Consider the following 16327-nt stretch of genomic DNA (forward strand, 5'->3'; position numbering starts at 1 on the left):
GTAGGTGTTGTCTCAGGATTTCCAGGAACCCTGGGTAGAGGTTAAGTAGATTGAGGTATTGTCCCTCTCTTAAAATTACTGACCAGACTCTCTGCAGTCCTGAACTCATCCAAGTACAACGTACCCTGTTCCCTTTCCCTGATACTTGGTGCTTCCTAAGTTCTGAGCTCACTGGGGCTCTTTGAGATTTGCATATCTACTGATACCTTACCAGTGAGAATGCTTGTCAGGCATTCTTGGGGTGTCATTACCACAGCTCTGCTTAGTCATTTCCCACTCTTTATCCTCTTTTCATCTTCCAAAAAACTGTTGATCTCTTTAAACCTAAATATATTAAAAAAGGATACTTTCCATCACTATGATTGAAAATACTGTCACTTTCCAAAAATAAAAAGTAGCTGTTAAAAAATAAAGATAATGTAAGTGCAACAGCGTTACTAAATTGTAGCAGGTGTTAAGGACTAGCATTAAAAATATAATCTTTCTAAAGAAAATTTTATTTTTTAAGTTTTTATTTTAATTCCAGTATAGTTAACATACAGTTATTATATTAGTTTCAGATGTGTAATATAATGAGTCAGTGCTTCTATATGTTAACTCTGCTCTTCAAGGTAAGTGCACTCTTCATCCTCATCACCTATTTTACCCATCCCCCCAGCCACCTCCTGTCTGGTAACTGTCACTTTGTTCTCTATACTTAAGAGTCTAGGGGAGCCTGGGTGGCTAAGTCGGTTAAGCAGCTGCCTTTGGCTCAAGTCGTGATCTCAGAGTCTTGGTTCCCTTCTCAGTGGGGAGCCTGCTTCTCCCTCTCCCACTCCCCCTGCTTGTGCTTTCTCACTTTCTCTCTGTCAAGTAAATATATAAAATCTTAAAAAACAAAAAAAAGAGTCTGGGGCTCCTGGGAGGCTCAGTTGGTTGGGCAGCTGCCTTCGGCTCAGGTCATGATCCTGGAGTCCTGGAATTGAGTCCTGCATCAGGCTCCCTGCTCAGTGGGGAGTCTGTTTCTCCTTCTGACCTTCGTCCCTCTTGTGTTCTCTCTCTCTCTCATTTTATCTCTCAAATAAATAAATAAAATCTTGAGAGGTTTTTTATGTTTTTTGTTTTAAAGTCTGTATCTGGATTTGTCTTTTTCCTTTGCTTGTTTGTTTTGTTTTGTTTCTTACGTTCCACATACCAGTGAAATCATGTGGTATTTGTCTTTCTCTGACTTATTTCACTTAGCATTATATTCTCTGGCTCTGTCCATGTTGTTGCAAATGGCAAGATTTCATTCTTTTTTTTTTTTTTTTACAGCTGAATAATATTCTATTGTGTATGTATATATATACACCGCATCTTCTTTATCCATTCATCTATTGATGGACACTTGGGTTGCTTCCATAATTTGGTTATTCTGTATAATGCAGTAAACATAGGGGTGCATATATTCTTTCAAATAAGTGTTTTTGTATTTTGGGGAGGAGGTAAACACCCAGTGGCACAATTACTGAATCATAGGGTATAGTTCTATTTTTAAACTTTTTGAGGAACTCCATACTGTTTTCCACAGTGGCTGCACCAGTTTGCATTCCCACCAGCAGTGTTCCTTTTTCTCCACATCTGCCAACACTGGTTGTCTCTTGTAATTGTGATTTTAGTCATTATGACAGGTGTGAGATGATAGCTCATTGTAGTTTTGGTTTGCATTTCCCTGATGATCAGTGATTTGGAACATCTTTTCATGTGTCTGTTGGCCATCTGTATGTCTTTAGAGAAATGTTGGTTCATCTGTCCGTTTTTAATCAGATTATTTGTTTTGTGTGTTGAGTAAGTTCTTTATATATTTTGGATATTAACACTATACAGATATGTCATTTGTAATTATCTTCTTAAACAGGTAGGGTCTTGATAAGATCAAGTAGATTTAAAGAGAAAAATAGGTAACTTTTTTTGCTAGGTAATTGAATATTTAAAGCCACATCTGTGATCACTTAAAATCATCTCCTATATGAGTTGTACACACTTTCAGAAAGTCTGTTCTGCTGCTGTACTAATGCAGTCGACAGCTAATTTTTGACACCAGTAACTGTAGTGGTGTGGTACGCAGTAAAATTTTTTAAAAATAGCCTTTTTGGTCTATATTTGGTCTATTATTTGTATAATAATGATGACAGATATATAGTAGCAGCTGTGAGCTAAGCACTGTTCAAAGCACTTTATATTTGTATTTTGTTTTTAATATTTATATATTAAATATATAAGTAAATATATAAACATAAATATTTATATATATAAATATAATAACACTTTATATTACATTAGCTCATTTAATTCTCACAGCAATATTTATGATTGAGGAGAGTGGAACATAGAGAGGTTAGGTCATAGTAAGTGGCGGGATCAGGTATTCAAACCCAGGCAGTGTGTTTTCAGAGTGAGCCCTTACCAGTAGGCATTAATGTATCTCTAAATATAGTAGGCAGACCTTGATACCTATTGCTTGCAGTTGCTGAAGAAATTTCTGTTAAATTTAAGAAGTCACCAATACTAACATCTTACCTGAAAAGTTTGTCAAATGACCCTTGTCTCTTTATAGATAAAAATCAGAAACCTTCCAGAGGGATTCATTTTTATCTTTAGGATCCTAATGAAATCCTCATCTGATTTGTTAACTGAAAGAGATAGAGATGGTAGGAAAAGTATAACTCTATCTGATACTCTATAAATGTGTGCTAATAGAAAGTATATATTTTACCTTTAATATATATGTTTTAATTAGGTTTTCAGCACTTTTTAAAAAGTCCAAATCATCATGAGTGTGAGGACTGCTAGTATACTTGTGTGGGAGTTTTAAGTGTGCTAGGTGTTGATTGGGATTTTGAATATGGTCATGCCTACTGCATGTCAAGTTTTATTGTGAGGGTTACAGGTAATAATTATGCAAGGCACATAAAAAAAAGTGGCTGCTCAGTAAATACTGTTATTCCCACCTGAAACACTCATTTCAGCAAGGCTTGGCTGTCAAGTGTACCAAACAGACTGGAAGGTGGCAGAATTTGGAGACAGAAAGGGTTTGGTGGATGTTGAGAATCTGTGCAAGATGGTTCATCTAGAAAGGGGAGCACAGGGATCACAAGTCCAGATTTGACAAGGGCTCAAGTCTGAGTTCTGAAGAGCAGCCCAAGCAGAAGAGATCAGGTAGGAATCTGGGACCATTTCAGAGCAGCACAGAGTTGAGCACCAGCTTCCTCCAGTAGTCAGGGTGGCAGTTGGAGTTGGACGTAGGACTGTTAGCCTTGCAGCATTTTTCTTCTTTTTCCTTTTTTCAATTACCCCACTCCACTCTAATATTCCAGACGTTTTTTGTTTTTTTTTTAAGATTTTATTTATGTGACAGAGCAAGAGGGCACAAGCAGTGGAGGGAGAAGAAGCAGGCTCCCGGGCTCCATCGCAGGACCCTGGGATCATGACCTGAGCCAAAGGCAGACGCTTGACCAACTGAGATGCCCAAGCGCCCCTCCAGACATAATTTAATCTGAAAACATTTTATATATATAAAAATATTTTACAATAGTATGTGTTATGTTACTTCAGGTGACTTATGCAAGTTTTATAAGCAAATAACTTGAAGTCTCCCATAGCTTCAGAAGACTGTTTTCAGATGTGATCTGTATTAAAGCATTTGTACTCATAAGGTTTGAAATACGAAACTGCATCCCAGATTTTGCTAAGATACTTGGTTTTATTATAATCCTTTTGACTGTGTCACATTTTGAGAAAAATTTTCTCTGAATTCTTTATCTTTAAATATCTAAAATCTCCTGTTACTACATTTCTTTCCTGGGTTAGAGCTCACTGGTTTTGTGAAGAATCAATCAAGAACTTTGATGAAATGGTCAGAGTGGCTGGGTTTCAAGAGAAATTAGGATTCGTCCTCTCACCTTTGTGATTGGCAGTGGAAAAATAGGCATTTTATGTGGATTGAAATCCTTGCTTGGGATGGTTGAGTTTGTTTCTCCATCTGCTTGAAAAAGCTGAATATGCGGGCCCTTTTTCTCTCCCTTTTTTCAGTTTTATTGAGATCCCTTTGGATGATTTACCCATACTGTTAGTGATTAAGTTACATGATTACATTCTTTATGTACTTTTAAGAAATGTATTATTGTGTATTTTGAATTTGTATACATGTTAATACCTTTTTCTTTGTAGAAAAATTTTTACTGGACCAAGACTTCAAGTATCAAAAAATACAATAGACTTTTTGATTAATTTCATTGGTATTTTTTGCAGACAGATATTGGAGGGGGGATTACATCTGTATCTAGAAGCCATAAGCATTAAATATAGGCAAGTGCCTGTTGCTAATTTTGGGAGATTATCAAGGTAGTGGTAATATTATTGCCACAAAAATCTATATTTATTGAAGAATTGGCGCATACGTAGCAAAAATTGAGAAGAGAGTGTTTAATGCAAAGAATAGTGTTAATGTGCTATGGCACAGGAATCATATAGCACAGTGGTTCTCAGACTCTGATAGCAGAACCCTTAGATTCTTAAATTATTCATGACCCCAAAGAGCCTTTCTTTGTATTGGTTGCATCAAGTATAGAGAGAAAATCTGGCCTCATACATATGTGAAGCTGGAAGGGGGGATATTTTAATCTTTTTAGGTAATTATGAATATACTTTGTTACTACATTAAAAAGAAGTGGTAATCTTTCAAAAATTAATTGTAATTTAAAATTTGAAACCACAACATTAACACTTTTTGTACTCAGGTTATTGTACCTTTAATCCTTTACCCATGGATGACTTTTTTTTTTTTTTTTTAAGATTTTAATTATTTATCTGACAGAGATCACAAGTAGGCAGAGAGGCAGGCAGAGAGAGGGGGAAGCAAGCTCCCCACTGAGCAGAGAGCCCAACGCGCGGGGCTTGATCCCAGGACCCCGAGAGCATGACCTGAGCCTGAAGGCAGAGGCTCAACCCACTGAGCCACCCAGGTGCCCCCCCATGGATGACTTTGTGACATCATGCATTGGTTCTCTCAGTTGTGCAAATCTTCTAAATGTTACACATTTCATTATATGGTATCAAAGAATCATGTTTGTTAATATCACCACTAATTTTACCAGAAAGGTTTTAAGTAGGGAAGCTAAGTTCACAGTGGCAAGTCAACTATTTCAGAATTCTAATTTTTGCTTGAAAACTCAAATATTTATCATTGACTACATAAGACATCATTCATGTTCCTTGAAGCAGCAGGCTCACTTCATTCATTTTCAAGAAAACGTATGCTGGATACCCATGTCTGCTTAAATGGCTCCCTAAACTTGTTATTCAGATAGTTGTAAAATTTTCCTTAAGACAACCATTGTACTTCAGTTTACAGATAGAAGTGTTTTGTGTGTATTTCCCATTTCTTTACACAATATTGAAAAGACATGCTCAAGGGTTGGGATTTCTTACTATTAATCATTTTTGTTGCATCGAGGACATTCTTAGAGAAACTGCCCTTCCCCGTCTTTCCATGAGTGTGCAGTAGTGAATAATTATTTTGGTTCCACTGCCTTGATTCATGCTAAGGCAATAGGTGTTTTAACTACCATTGCTTTTGCATCATCAATGAGAACTAATGATAAAACTTTACCAACCTGAAGGAAAATACTTTCTCATAGAAAATCAGTGGGGGAATGCCTACAATTTCTCTGTGGTAATTTCTTTGTCTTAAGTATTTTGTTGTGGTAGAGAAATTGAACAGAAACCTCAATTGGTACTATATTTGGATTCTTACTGGCAACCAGAAGCCTTGACATGTGAAGAGTCTTAGTAGATGTTTCTCTTGACTTTATAGGGGAAGTTAGAGATTTGATCTTCTAGCCCATTATTACCAGTCTTTCAGTCTTGTAGAGCTATTGAAGAGTAGCTAATGGTTGGAGAACTCACACTGCTCAATTTCAAAACTGGTTACAAAGCTGCAATAATCAAAATAACATGCTATTAGTGTAAGGATAGACACATAGATAATGGAATAGAATTGAGAATCCAGAAACAAACATCCACATTTGTATCACTTGATTTTTTTTTTTTTTTTAGATTTATGTATGTATTAAAGAGAAAGAGAATACATGCAAGTGGGGCAGTAGAGGGAGAGAGAGAACCTCAAGCAGACTCCTTGCTCAGTGTGGGGGCCCAACTCAGGACTTGATTTCTTGACCCTGGGACCATGACCTGAGCCAAAACCAAGAGTAAGACTTTCAACTGATGGAGCCACCGCATGCCCCAGTATCATTTGCTTTTTCAAAATACATAATTTGGTTTTTGATTGGGACAGTTCAATGGGAGAAAGAACAGTCTTTTCAAACTGGATATCCCTATGCAAAAAAATGAACTTAAGCCCCTTCCCCACACCATTCAAAAAATTTAACTCAAGGGGCACCTGGGTGGCTCAGTGGGTTAAAGCCTCTGCCTTTAGCTCAGGTTATGATCTCAGGGTCCTGGGATCGAGCCCCGCATCGGGCTCTCTGCTCAGCAGGGAGCCTGCTTTCTCCTCCCTCTCTGCCTGCCTCTCTAACTACTTGCAATTTCTGTCTGTCAAATAAATAAAATCTTAAAAAAAAATTTAACTCAAAATTAATCATTAGATCTAAATATCAGAGCTAAAACTGTAAAACTGTTATGGAAATAAAGGTAAATCTTTTGATTGTCCTTGGATTAGACAAAGCCTTCTTAGGTATGAGATGAAAAAGCACAAGAAAATAATTTGGACTCCTTCAAAATTAAAAATGTTTGTGTTCCTAAGGATACCAGAATTATGAAAGTGAAAAGAACCCACTGAATGGGAAAAATTTGCAAGTCCTATCTGACAAGAAACTTATGTCTGAGTATAAAAGGAACTCTTACAAGTTATTAATAAAGCAGTAATTCATTTATAGAATGGGCAAAGAATCTGAATAGGCACTTAAAGGTAGGCAAATGGTCTAATCATGTGAAAAAGTGCTCAGCATCATTAGCTGTCAGGGAAATGCAAATCAAAACTACAGTGAGTTACTACTTCACACCCAATGGATGGCTCTGATTTAAAAAGTCAACAAATGTTGGTCATAGTATGGAGAATTGGGAACCCTGATAGATTGCTGTTGAGAATATAAAGTGGTACACTTTGGAAAATAGTCTGGTTAAACTGTTAACCTCAAAAACATAGAATTAAACATATGACCTAGCAGTTCTTCACCTAGACACATGCTCAAGTATGTCTACACAGAAGTACATGAGTGTTCATAGCACCATTATTCGTAATAGCTAAAAAATGGCAACAGCCCAAATGTCCAGCAGTTGATGAATAGATACTGTGTGGTAGATCCATACAGTAGATTGTTATTCAGTGACAGAAAGGACAAAGTACTGTCACATGCTACAACATGGGTGAACCTTGACAGCATGTCAAGTGAAAGAAGCCAGACACAAAGCCTATGTATATGAAATGTCCAGGATGGACAAATGTGTGGAAACAGATTAGATTAATGGTTGTATATGGCTGGGAGGAGATGTATAGTAATTGCTCGTGGGTTTCTTTTTGGGGAGATGAAAGTGTTCTAAAATTAGATTGTGATGGTTTCATAACTCTGAAACCATTAGTATAAATGGTTTACACTAAAACCATTGAACAGCACACTTTAAATGGATAAATTGTATTGTGTGTGAATTCTATCTCAATAAAACTGTGTAATAGAGTAACTAATGACTGCCAAGCAACATGTACCTTAAAGTTGGCATTTCTATTAAGAAAAAATTATATATATGTACATATGTATACACACATACGTATATACACATGTATACATATACACATAAACGTATATATATATGTATATACGTATATATATACGTATGTATGTATATGTATATATATATCCTGAGTAAATACTTGAGGTCTGTATTCCAGTTTTACAAGGATAGAAAGAAAATGACCAAATTACTTACTCTTTGCTTTCCAGAAAGGAGAAGATGAATATGCCAACGTTGATGCCATTGTTGTATCAGTGGGTGTTGATGAAGAAATTGTTTATGCCAAATCAACTGCCTTACAGGTAAGGGATTTATGGCAGTCTTAGCCCTGAGAGTCACTGAATCATTGACAGCACTGTTCAGCGTGGTAGTCACTAGCCACATTAAAAGTTTAATTCCTCAATCCCAAGTCACAAGTACTCAGCACTGAGTGGACCAAAAAAAAACAAAAAACAAAAACCACATTCTTAAATAAAAAGAAACAACTATACTTTAAAAAAGGAACATAAAAACGTACTGGAAGAGTGCATAGAACATAAAGAAAGAGAAGTCTATAAATTGGGATTTAACAAAACAAATCTGACAATGAATTAAGCAAAACAGTTCTTTCTCTTTTATTTTTTAAAATATTTTATTTCACAGAGAGAGAAGGAGGGAGCATGAGTGGGGAGAGGGGCAGAGAGAGAGGAAGAGGCAGATTACCCGCTGAGTGTGGAGCTGGACATGTGGCTAGATCTGAGGACCCTGAGATCATGATCTTAGCTGAAGTCAGACACCTAACTGACTGAGCCTCCCAGGCGGCCCAGTTCTTTCTTTTCATTAGTCTTCAGGGACTCAAGGTTTTTCAGGTCTCTACTCTGCCATACACAGAGTCCATACCATGGTACAAAATTTGCTAACAGAAAGAATGCAGAAAGGGAAAAAAATGGAGACCTCCTTCCCTTTATAAAGAGACTTGCTTAAAGTCCCACAGAATACTCCTACTTAAAACGTATTGGCCAGAACTTAATGGCCATACTTAGCTGCAAGAAAGGATGGGAAATAGTCTTCATGCATAGTAATGTGCCCAGCTGACAATCCTGTCTTTCTGAGGAAGAAGAAATGAATAATTGGTAGGCAACTGGCAGTCTTTGGGGGAGCTAGAATGTGCAGTTCCCTGATGTGCTACTTTGTCCCTTGTGTTATGCATTTCTGTCCTACTAAACAACAGTATAGTTCCTATAAATACAAATTATCCAAATGTACTGATGGTCTTTATTATGGACTATTTCAAACATCAAAGTCGATAAAATAATATATTGAACTCCCACGTACCCATTATCCAATAAATTGCCAGCTCTTGGCCAGTTTCATTTCATTTGTATCCGCATCTACATTATTTTGAAGCTAATTCCAGATACCTTATTTTATAAATATTTCTGAATAAGTACATTAACTTTTTTTAATCTATAAATATTGTTAATCACATATTATCTTTTCCTATAGACATGGCTCTTTGGTTATGAACTAACTGATACCATCATGGTCTTCTGTGATGACAAAATCATCTTTATGGCCAGCAAGAAGAAAGTGGAGTTTTTAAAACAGATTGCCAACACTAAGGGCAATGAGAATGCTAATGGAGCCCCTGCCATCACACTGCTGATACGGGAAAAGGTCAGAACCAATAAAGGATGTGTCATAAATGTGAAAGAATGTTTAAAAGTGATGAACAGAAATGCCCTCTAGGAATTTAAAAGAACACAGAGGAAGATTTTAGCTGACTGTGGTTGTAATTACAAAATTCTGTCTCATCTTTGTTGTTTGTTAGGAGAAAAAAAGGTTCAGTAACCTTGTCAGTTCTGCAGCAAAACATGCAGGCTGTGAGAGTCTGTTGAACACTCACTTTATCTGTCCTTTCTCGAGGACACTGTTAGCTTGTTTGTTTTCACCTTAGTACCTTCATTAGAATAAGTAACTTTTTTTTAAGTAAACACTTTTGTTTTCATCATAGTACCTTCATTAAAATAAATAACATCTTTTTAAGTAATCACTGCCTCCAGTGTGGGGCTCGAACTAACAGCCCCGAGATTGTCACATGCTGTACTGACTCAGCCAGCTGGGTGCCCGTAGATTAAATAACTTTAAATATCCTTAAGGAATCAGATACACCTCCTTTTCAGTTTTTATCACATGTGATTTATTTTTTTTAAGGTCTGTCTGAGAGAGCATGTAAGCATGCATACTGGCACCCGTGTTTGTGTGTGCTGTGGTAGAGGAGGGGCAGAGGGAGCATGAGAGAGAGAGTTAAGCAGACTCTGAGCTGAGTGCAGAGCCTGACGCCTGACTCAATCTCATGACCGAGAGCATGACCTGAGCCAAAACCAAGGGACAGATGCTTGACCAGTTGTGCCACCCAGGTGCCCCACATGTGATCTTTTTTTGTCATACTTCCTATCTGGCACTTTTTCTCAGAATATTGTTCATCTTGTGTTTTAGCTATTCATGAAGAAAAAGAATAGTCTTTTTTTAGAAGTTTTTATTTATTTGAGAGAGAAGAGAGAGAGAGAGCACGTGCACAATAGCGGGGAGGAACAGGCAGAGGGAGAAGCAGATTTCCTGCAGAGCAGGGAGTATAATGCAGGACTTCATCCTGGGACTCCAGGATCATGACCTGAGCCGAAGGCACTCTCCTAACCAACTGAGCCACCCAGGCGCCCAGAAAAAGAATAGTCTTGTCAACTTAACGTGGCACTTCAGTATGTAAAAATATCCAAAGAAATTTTGTGTTAACTTTTAGTGTGTTATAGTCTGTCCCAAGGAAGTAGATGGGGCATGAGAAGAGAATTTATTCTTTCTGTGGTTTCAGATATTTGTCTCTGCCTATTACTAGTAGAACATAGATATCTAATTCTAAAACGAATTAACTCCTTTTTTTCTTTGTGGCACTGATAGAATGAAAGCAATAAGAGCAGCTTTGACAAAATGATTGAAGCTATTAAAGAAAGCAAGAATGGCAAGAAGATTGGAGTGTTCAGCAAAGACAAATTCCCTGGAGAGTTCATGAAGAACTGGAATGACTGCCTCAACAAAGAGGGCTTTGACAAAGTAAGAATACTCCCGGAAACAAGAAGATTGGGAGTTGGGAAGACGGAAGTGTGACGGGCTTCCGTAACAATAGTACAAAGTATTTGTATTCCTTCACATTTCTATTTTTCATTCTGTTTGGCTGAGCAGTAAGCCAGTTTGACTTTTCAGTCAGGGCTGAGACATTGGGAAGATAGTTCAGCTATTTCAGAGAGAAACAGGAAAATCTCTTACCCAGAAAATATATTTTTTTCCTCCCTGTTGTCCTGCCTATTTTTCTTCTTCAGCCTTTACAAAATCCTTTAGAGAGGAGCATTTACATTTATATTTAAATGATTCATTAATGTAATACCTATTAGAATACACACTGTGACCTGGTAAAGAGCTATTTTAAATGTTTATTCAATCCAGAAAAAGAGTATTTCAGTATTTTATAAACTACTGATGAATAAGGGATTTTTGAATAAATTATGAATAAATAGTATTTGCTAAGTAACCAGGTATCTCCACTGATGATATTCAGATTAGGAGAGATGCGTTTCTTTAGCAATTCTCTATTTACATGTTAGAAACTCTTACACTTTGCAGATAGATATCAGTGCAGTTGTGGCCTATACCATTGCTGTAAAGGAGGATGGGGAGCTCAACCTAATGAAGAAAGCAGCTAGCATCACCTCCGAGGTCTTCAACAAATTCTTCAAGGAACGAGTCATGGAAATAGTTGATGCAGATGAGGTAAATGGACAGGGGCAAGTCTTTACTGTTTTAATGAAGGAGAAGTAAGTCCCTACCGTGCAGTGCTTTTTGGTGCATGTTCAGCTGCCTTTGAAATTATGCCTTTGGGTACGTAAATTGGTGGTGTGTAATTGTGCCAGCTCTTTTCTTTTCTTTCCTTTTTTTTTTTTTTTAAAGATTTTATTTATTTATTTGACAGAGAGAGACAGTGAGAGAGGGAACACAAGCAGAGGGAGTGGGAGAGGGAGAAGCAGGCTTCCCCTTGAGCCAGGAGCCCGAAGCAGGCTCAATTCCAGGACCCTGGGATCATGACCTGAGCCAAAGGCAGGCACTTAACGCCTGAGCCACCCAGGCGACCCTCTTTCTCTTCTCTCCTCTCCTTTCCCTTCCTCTCCTCTTCTCTCTCCTTCCTTCCTTCCTTTCATATTTCTTTATTTGAGAGAGAGTGACCGCTCATGTGCGCCTGTGCATGCAGTGCGGGAGGGGCAGAGGGAGAGAGAGGGAATCCCAAGCAGTCTCTCCGCTGAGCAGGAAGCCTTTTGCAGGGCTCAGTCTCAAAACTGGAGATCTGACCTGAGCTGAAACCAAGAGTTGGACACTCAACTGAGCCACCCAGGTGCCCTGCCAGCTCTCTTTCAAAGTAACTGTAGTTTCTTGAGGTTATTCAGTATTTTATTTGAGAATTCCTCGTATGGCTGTGAATTTCACATATTGTGTCACAATCGGCTTTGCAGGCATACCACTGTGTTATCTGACACGTAAACCATTTCATAAGACTTTTTTAGCATCCTAAGTGATATCAGGATATATGTTGTTTTCAGACAATAATATCCACAAACCCAAAACTGTTAGCCACTGTTTGATGACTGTTATAAATACTGTTTTATTTCTGGGCATTCTTATAGAAAGTTCGACACAGCAAACTGGCTGAATCTGTGGAAAAGGCCATTGAAGAGAAAAAATACCTAGCTGGGGCAGACCCTTCTACTGTGGAAATGTGTTACCCTCCTATCATTCAAAGTGGTGGCAACTATAATCTCAAGTTCAGCGTGGTGAGGTAAGTGTGAGAACTTCAAAATATAACAACCAAAGTATTTCAACTTCTAGCCTGTTTTTTTTCTTGGACTCATTCTGGAATTCAGAAAAGTGGAAAGAGACAGAATAACCATTAGTCTGCCTTCTACATTATTCTCTGCATTTTTTTTTCTTTTTTAAGGTTTTATTTTTAAGTAATCTCTGTACCCAGTGTGGGGCTCAAACTCAAAATCAGGAGATTTTAAGAGTCACACACTCCACAGACTGAGCCAGCCAGGCGTCCTTACTTACTTCTATTTTATTTCACATTGGTACTCATTTCTTACTTGAGCATTTACTTGATTTTGCTTTTCCAGGTGATTAAAAATACCAAGAAAAAATGCAAATCATGTTGAGAAAAACCATTAAGATGTTATTAGATATGCCATAATGTAATTCTTCTAATTTTTAAAAATATTGTAGGGAATGCTGTTTTTCCTGGCCAGGCTGAAGGGACTAATTCATAATGAATACTACATTTCATAGTGGCTGGTGGATAAGTGATGCCTTAGCCTGCACTGTTAAACTGTGATGAATAGATTTTGGTATATTCTTTGTCTGTTTAGGATACCACAACTCACCTTCTCTCTGAATTTTTATCCTGCGTTTTAGTCACCAATTTTACTCCCCTATAACCTGCTTTGTTTATTAAAAAAAAAAAAAAAAAAGTTTAGGTCCTTCTTGCTTCAGCTTTGGGATATAGCAGGAAAAGGTAGTGATTACAGATGTTGTATGGCAGGAATCCTAAGGACTTGGCTAGTTTTCATAATGAAATGCTTTCTTCCTTTGGTCTCTAGTGACAAGAATCACATGCATTTTGGGGCCATCACTTGTGCCATGGGTATTCGCTTCAAATCTTACTGCTCCAACCTTGTTCGCACTTTGATGGTTGACCCTTCTCAGGAAGTTCAAGAAAATTACAATTTTTTGCTCCAACTTCAAGAGGAACTGCTAAAGGAATTAAGACATGGTGAGGTGCCTTAGAAAAGAAGGTTTGGAAATGATGTAACAAAAATATATCTAGTGTTTATGTGCATTTCTGTCCCTGAGGCTCTTGTACTAAAAATAGAGTCAGATTTTACCAACCTTGAATCATGCTACCATTCCATTCTTAAGTCTCTTTTTAGGCCTGAGTAGTTACATTGGTTTTAATTGGTGTTTACAAAAAACTTCTGTGCCTGGGGCACCTGGGTGGCTCAGTGGGTTAAAGCCTCTGCCTTCAGCTCAGGTCATGATCCCAGGAGGGTCCTGGGATCAAGCCCTGCATCGGGCTCTCTGCTCCTCGGGGAGCCTGCTTCCTCCTCTCTGCCTGCCTCTCTGCCTACTTGTGATTTCTGTCTGTCAAATAAATAAATAAAATCTTTAAAAAAAAAAAACAAAAAAAATTTCTGTGCCTGGTTGGGCCTCTGTGTCCAGATCCTCTTAAAATACCTTGGCCTTCTTACTTTCCTTTAGAAGGTTTTGAGAACTAGTATCTCTGGCAACAGAATGTATATTGCTAATTCTACATCAAACGAATACAAGGATCATAGTCTCAGAACTAATGGCAGCTCTGTTAAGCAAGCAATTGTCTACCTCAAAAGGCAGCAAAGTGCTTGACACCACACCTCTTTTGTCTTGAAATTCCATACTTCCAGTTAGCTAACTGGGACTTTATGTGTTCCACCTTTAAGCTACTCTGTAAGCCCACCCCATCTCTTCTAGACACTCTTCCTTATGATCTCAAGTCAATCTTGAGAAATCCTATTGGAAATCATAGTCATATGTAGCTTGGTGAGGATAAAGACCCCTTTGAGGCCACCATATCTAGACTGTTCTGGCTTGAAATGTCTGTTCATATCCTAAATAGTGAAAAATTAAGGCCAGAGTTCTTCTAATAGTAATTTACCCCTTCAGTAGTCCTGTTTTTCAAAATGTGTATTTAATATCGTGCCATTTATCTACTCTTAAATTATTTCACTGAGACTACCTAGCATCCCATAGTTCTCCTGAGTCAGTGATTCTCAAGTAGTATAATGACTAGGTGACTAGGTGGATTTTTTTTAGAAATGCAAATTTCTAATCCCTACCACTCCTGCAGCTGTCTTTTTTTTTTTTTTTTTTTCTTTTAAGGTTTTTATTTAGGGGCACCTGAGTGGTATAGTCAGTTAAGCGTGCAACTCTTGGTTTCAGCTCAGGTCATGATCTCGGGTCATAAGCCCGGGTCACTCCATGTTCAGTGCAGAGTCTGCCTGAGATTCTCTCCCTCTCGCTCTTGTCTTTCTGCTCGTGCACATGCATGCACATACTCTCTCAAATCTTTAAAAAAAATTTTTATTTATTTGAGAGAGAGAGAGAGCACGCATATGCACATGTAGGGAGGGGCCCGTGAGGAGTGAGAGAGACAAGCAGACTCCACTCTGAGGACGGAGCCCCATATAGGGTTTGATCCCATGACCTGAGCCAAAATTAAGAGCCGCTGAGCCACTCAGGCACCCCACAGCTGAAGTTCTTAGTTCACACTTTGAGAAACTCTGCTTTAGGGGACAAGTGAAAAACTGTTGATAAACCAAACCAAATCAAACCTTTTTTTTTTTTTCTTGAAAGATACTATGTTTCCTCTCTGTCTTGTCATTAGGTGTAAAGATATGTGACGTGTATAATGCTGTCATGGACGTGGTTAAAAAGCAGAAACCAGAGCTGCTGAACAAAATTACCAAAAATCTAGGGTAAGATGTGAAAATGTACATTGTCACTCTGAGACAATTTTCATGACTGGCCATGGTCAGGCAAAATATTCTTATTGATTCACCATTTATGGTGAACCAACATATAAATATCCAACATTTATGGACTGTTAAATATTGAACTTAGATGCCAAACATAGTGTTATCAGAGAATGTGAGAAAGATTCCATTTCTACTCCCAGGGGTGGGGTGGAGATTTTTACAGACAGGTGTAGTAGATATCAATAGGTTGTTCTAGGCTTACATTATTAGTGTTAGGATACATTACTGACTATTTCCTGTCTCAGAACACCTCAGCTCACATTTGTAAATGAAATACTCTGAGATGTCCTACTATTTACATTGTTTTTTCAATTTTTATTTAATTAAGTATTTCTTAGGTGTATTTGACATTGAACACTTAGAAATACTTAAGAACATCTTACAGAACCAAAGACATTTCAGGAAACAAAGGCTGTGGTCAGTTTCTTTAAATGGAAACTAGTCTGGGATATATAGTTTCTTTCTGGATTTCTCTGATGGACAAGAGGAAATATATCAACCTGTACCAAGTCCTGGCCCAGGCGACTTACTGAATCCTTGTTATCAATATTCCACTAACAGTCGCCTTGCTTAATCTAACATTGCAGCCTTGGTAATATACCCATTAATGGTCTGTCAAGTTGTTTATAGGAAGACTCTTAATTGATTTCATTGTAGGATAATAAAATTTAAGTATGAGTGAGTAAGCTAAAATAAAGAAGGCTTGATGTAATAAATGTTACATGAGGCACTTAGGAAATTCTTTTCAGCATATTGTTAGCCCAAAGACTATCCTCGAATCCTGCTCCTTAAATGACTGATGAGCAGAGGCAAATCACTCAACATGTTTGCCTGCCTTATCCTGAAAATTGAAATAGAATATATTGTACTTGATCCACGTTAGAGATCTTTTAGTCTATTTGCTGTAGTTTCTCTTC

At 37.7% G+C, this 16327-nt stretch overlaps 1 protein-coding gene across 1 annotated transcript in view; it reads left to right on the forward strand.

Moving 5' to 3' along the window:
- SUPT16H (SPT16 homolog, facilitates chromatin remodeling subunit) overlaps positions 1-16327 on the forward strand; it is a 39797-nt gene that overhangs the window by 7489 nt on the left and 15981 nt on the right. The window contains exons 2-8 of the mRNA XM_080809219.1: positions 7977-8069; positions 9253-9423; positions 10702-10854; positions 11422-11568; positions 12474-12625; positions 13440-13612; positions 15260-15350. Coding sequence (XP_080665345.1) covers positions 7977-8069; positions 9253-9423; positions 10702-10854; positions 11422-11568; positions 12474-12625; positions 13440-13612; positions 15260-15350 — 980 coding nt within the window. The remainder of the gene's footprint in view (positions 1-7976; positions 8070-9252; positions 9424-10701; positions 10855-11421; positions 11569-12473; positions 12626-13439; positions 13613-15259; positions 15351-16327) is intronic.

This window comes from Martes martes, assembly GCF_963455335.1.
Source record: "Martes martes genome assembly, chromosome: 7".
Lineage (NCBI taxonomy): Eukaryota > Metazoa > Chordata > Mammalia > Carnivora > Mustelidae > Martes > Martes martes.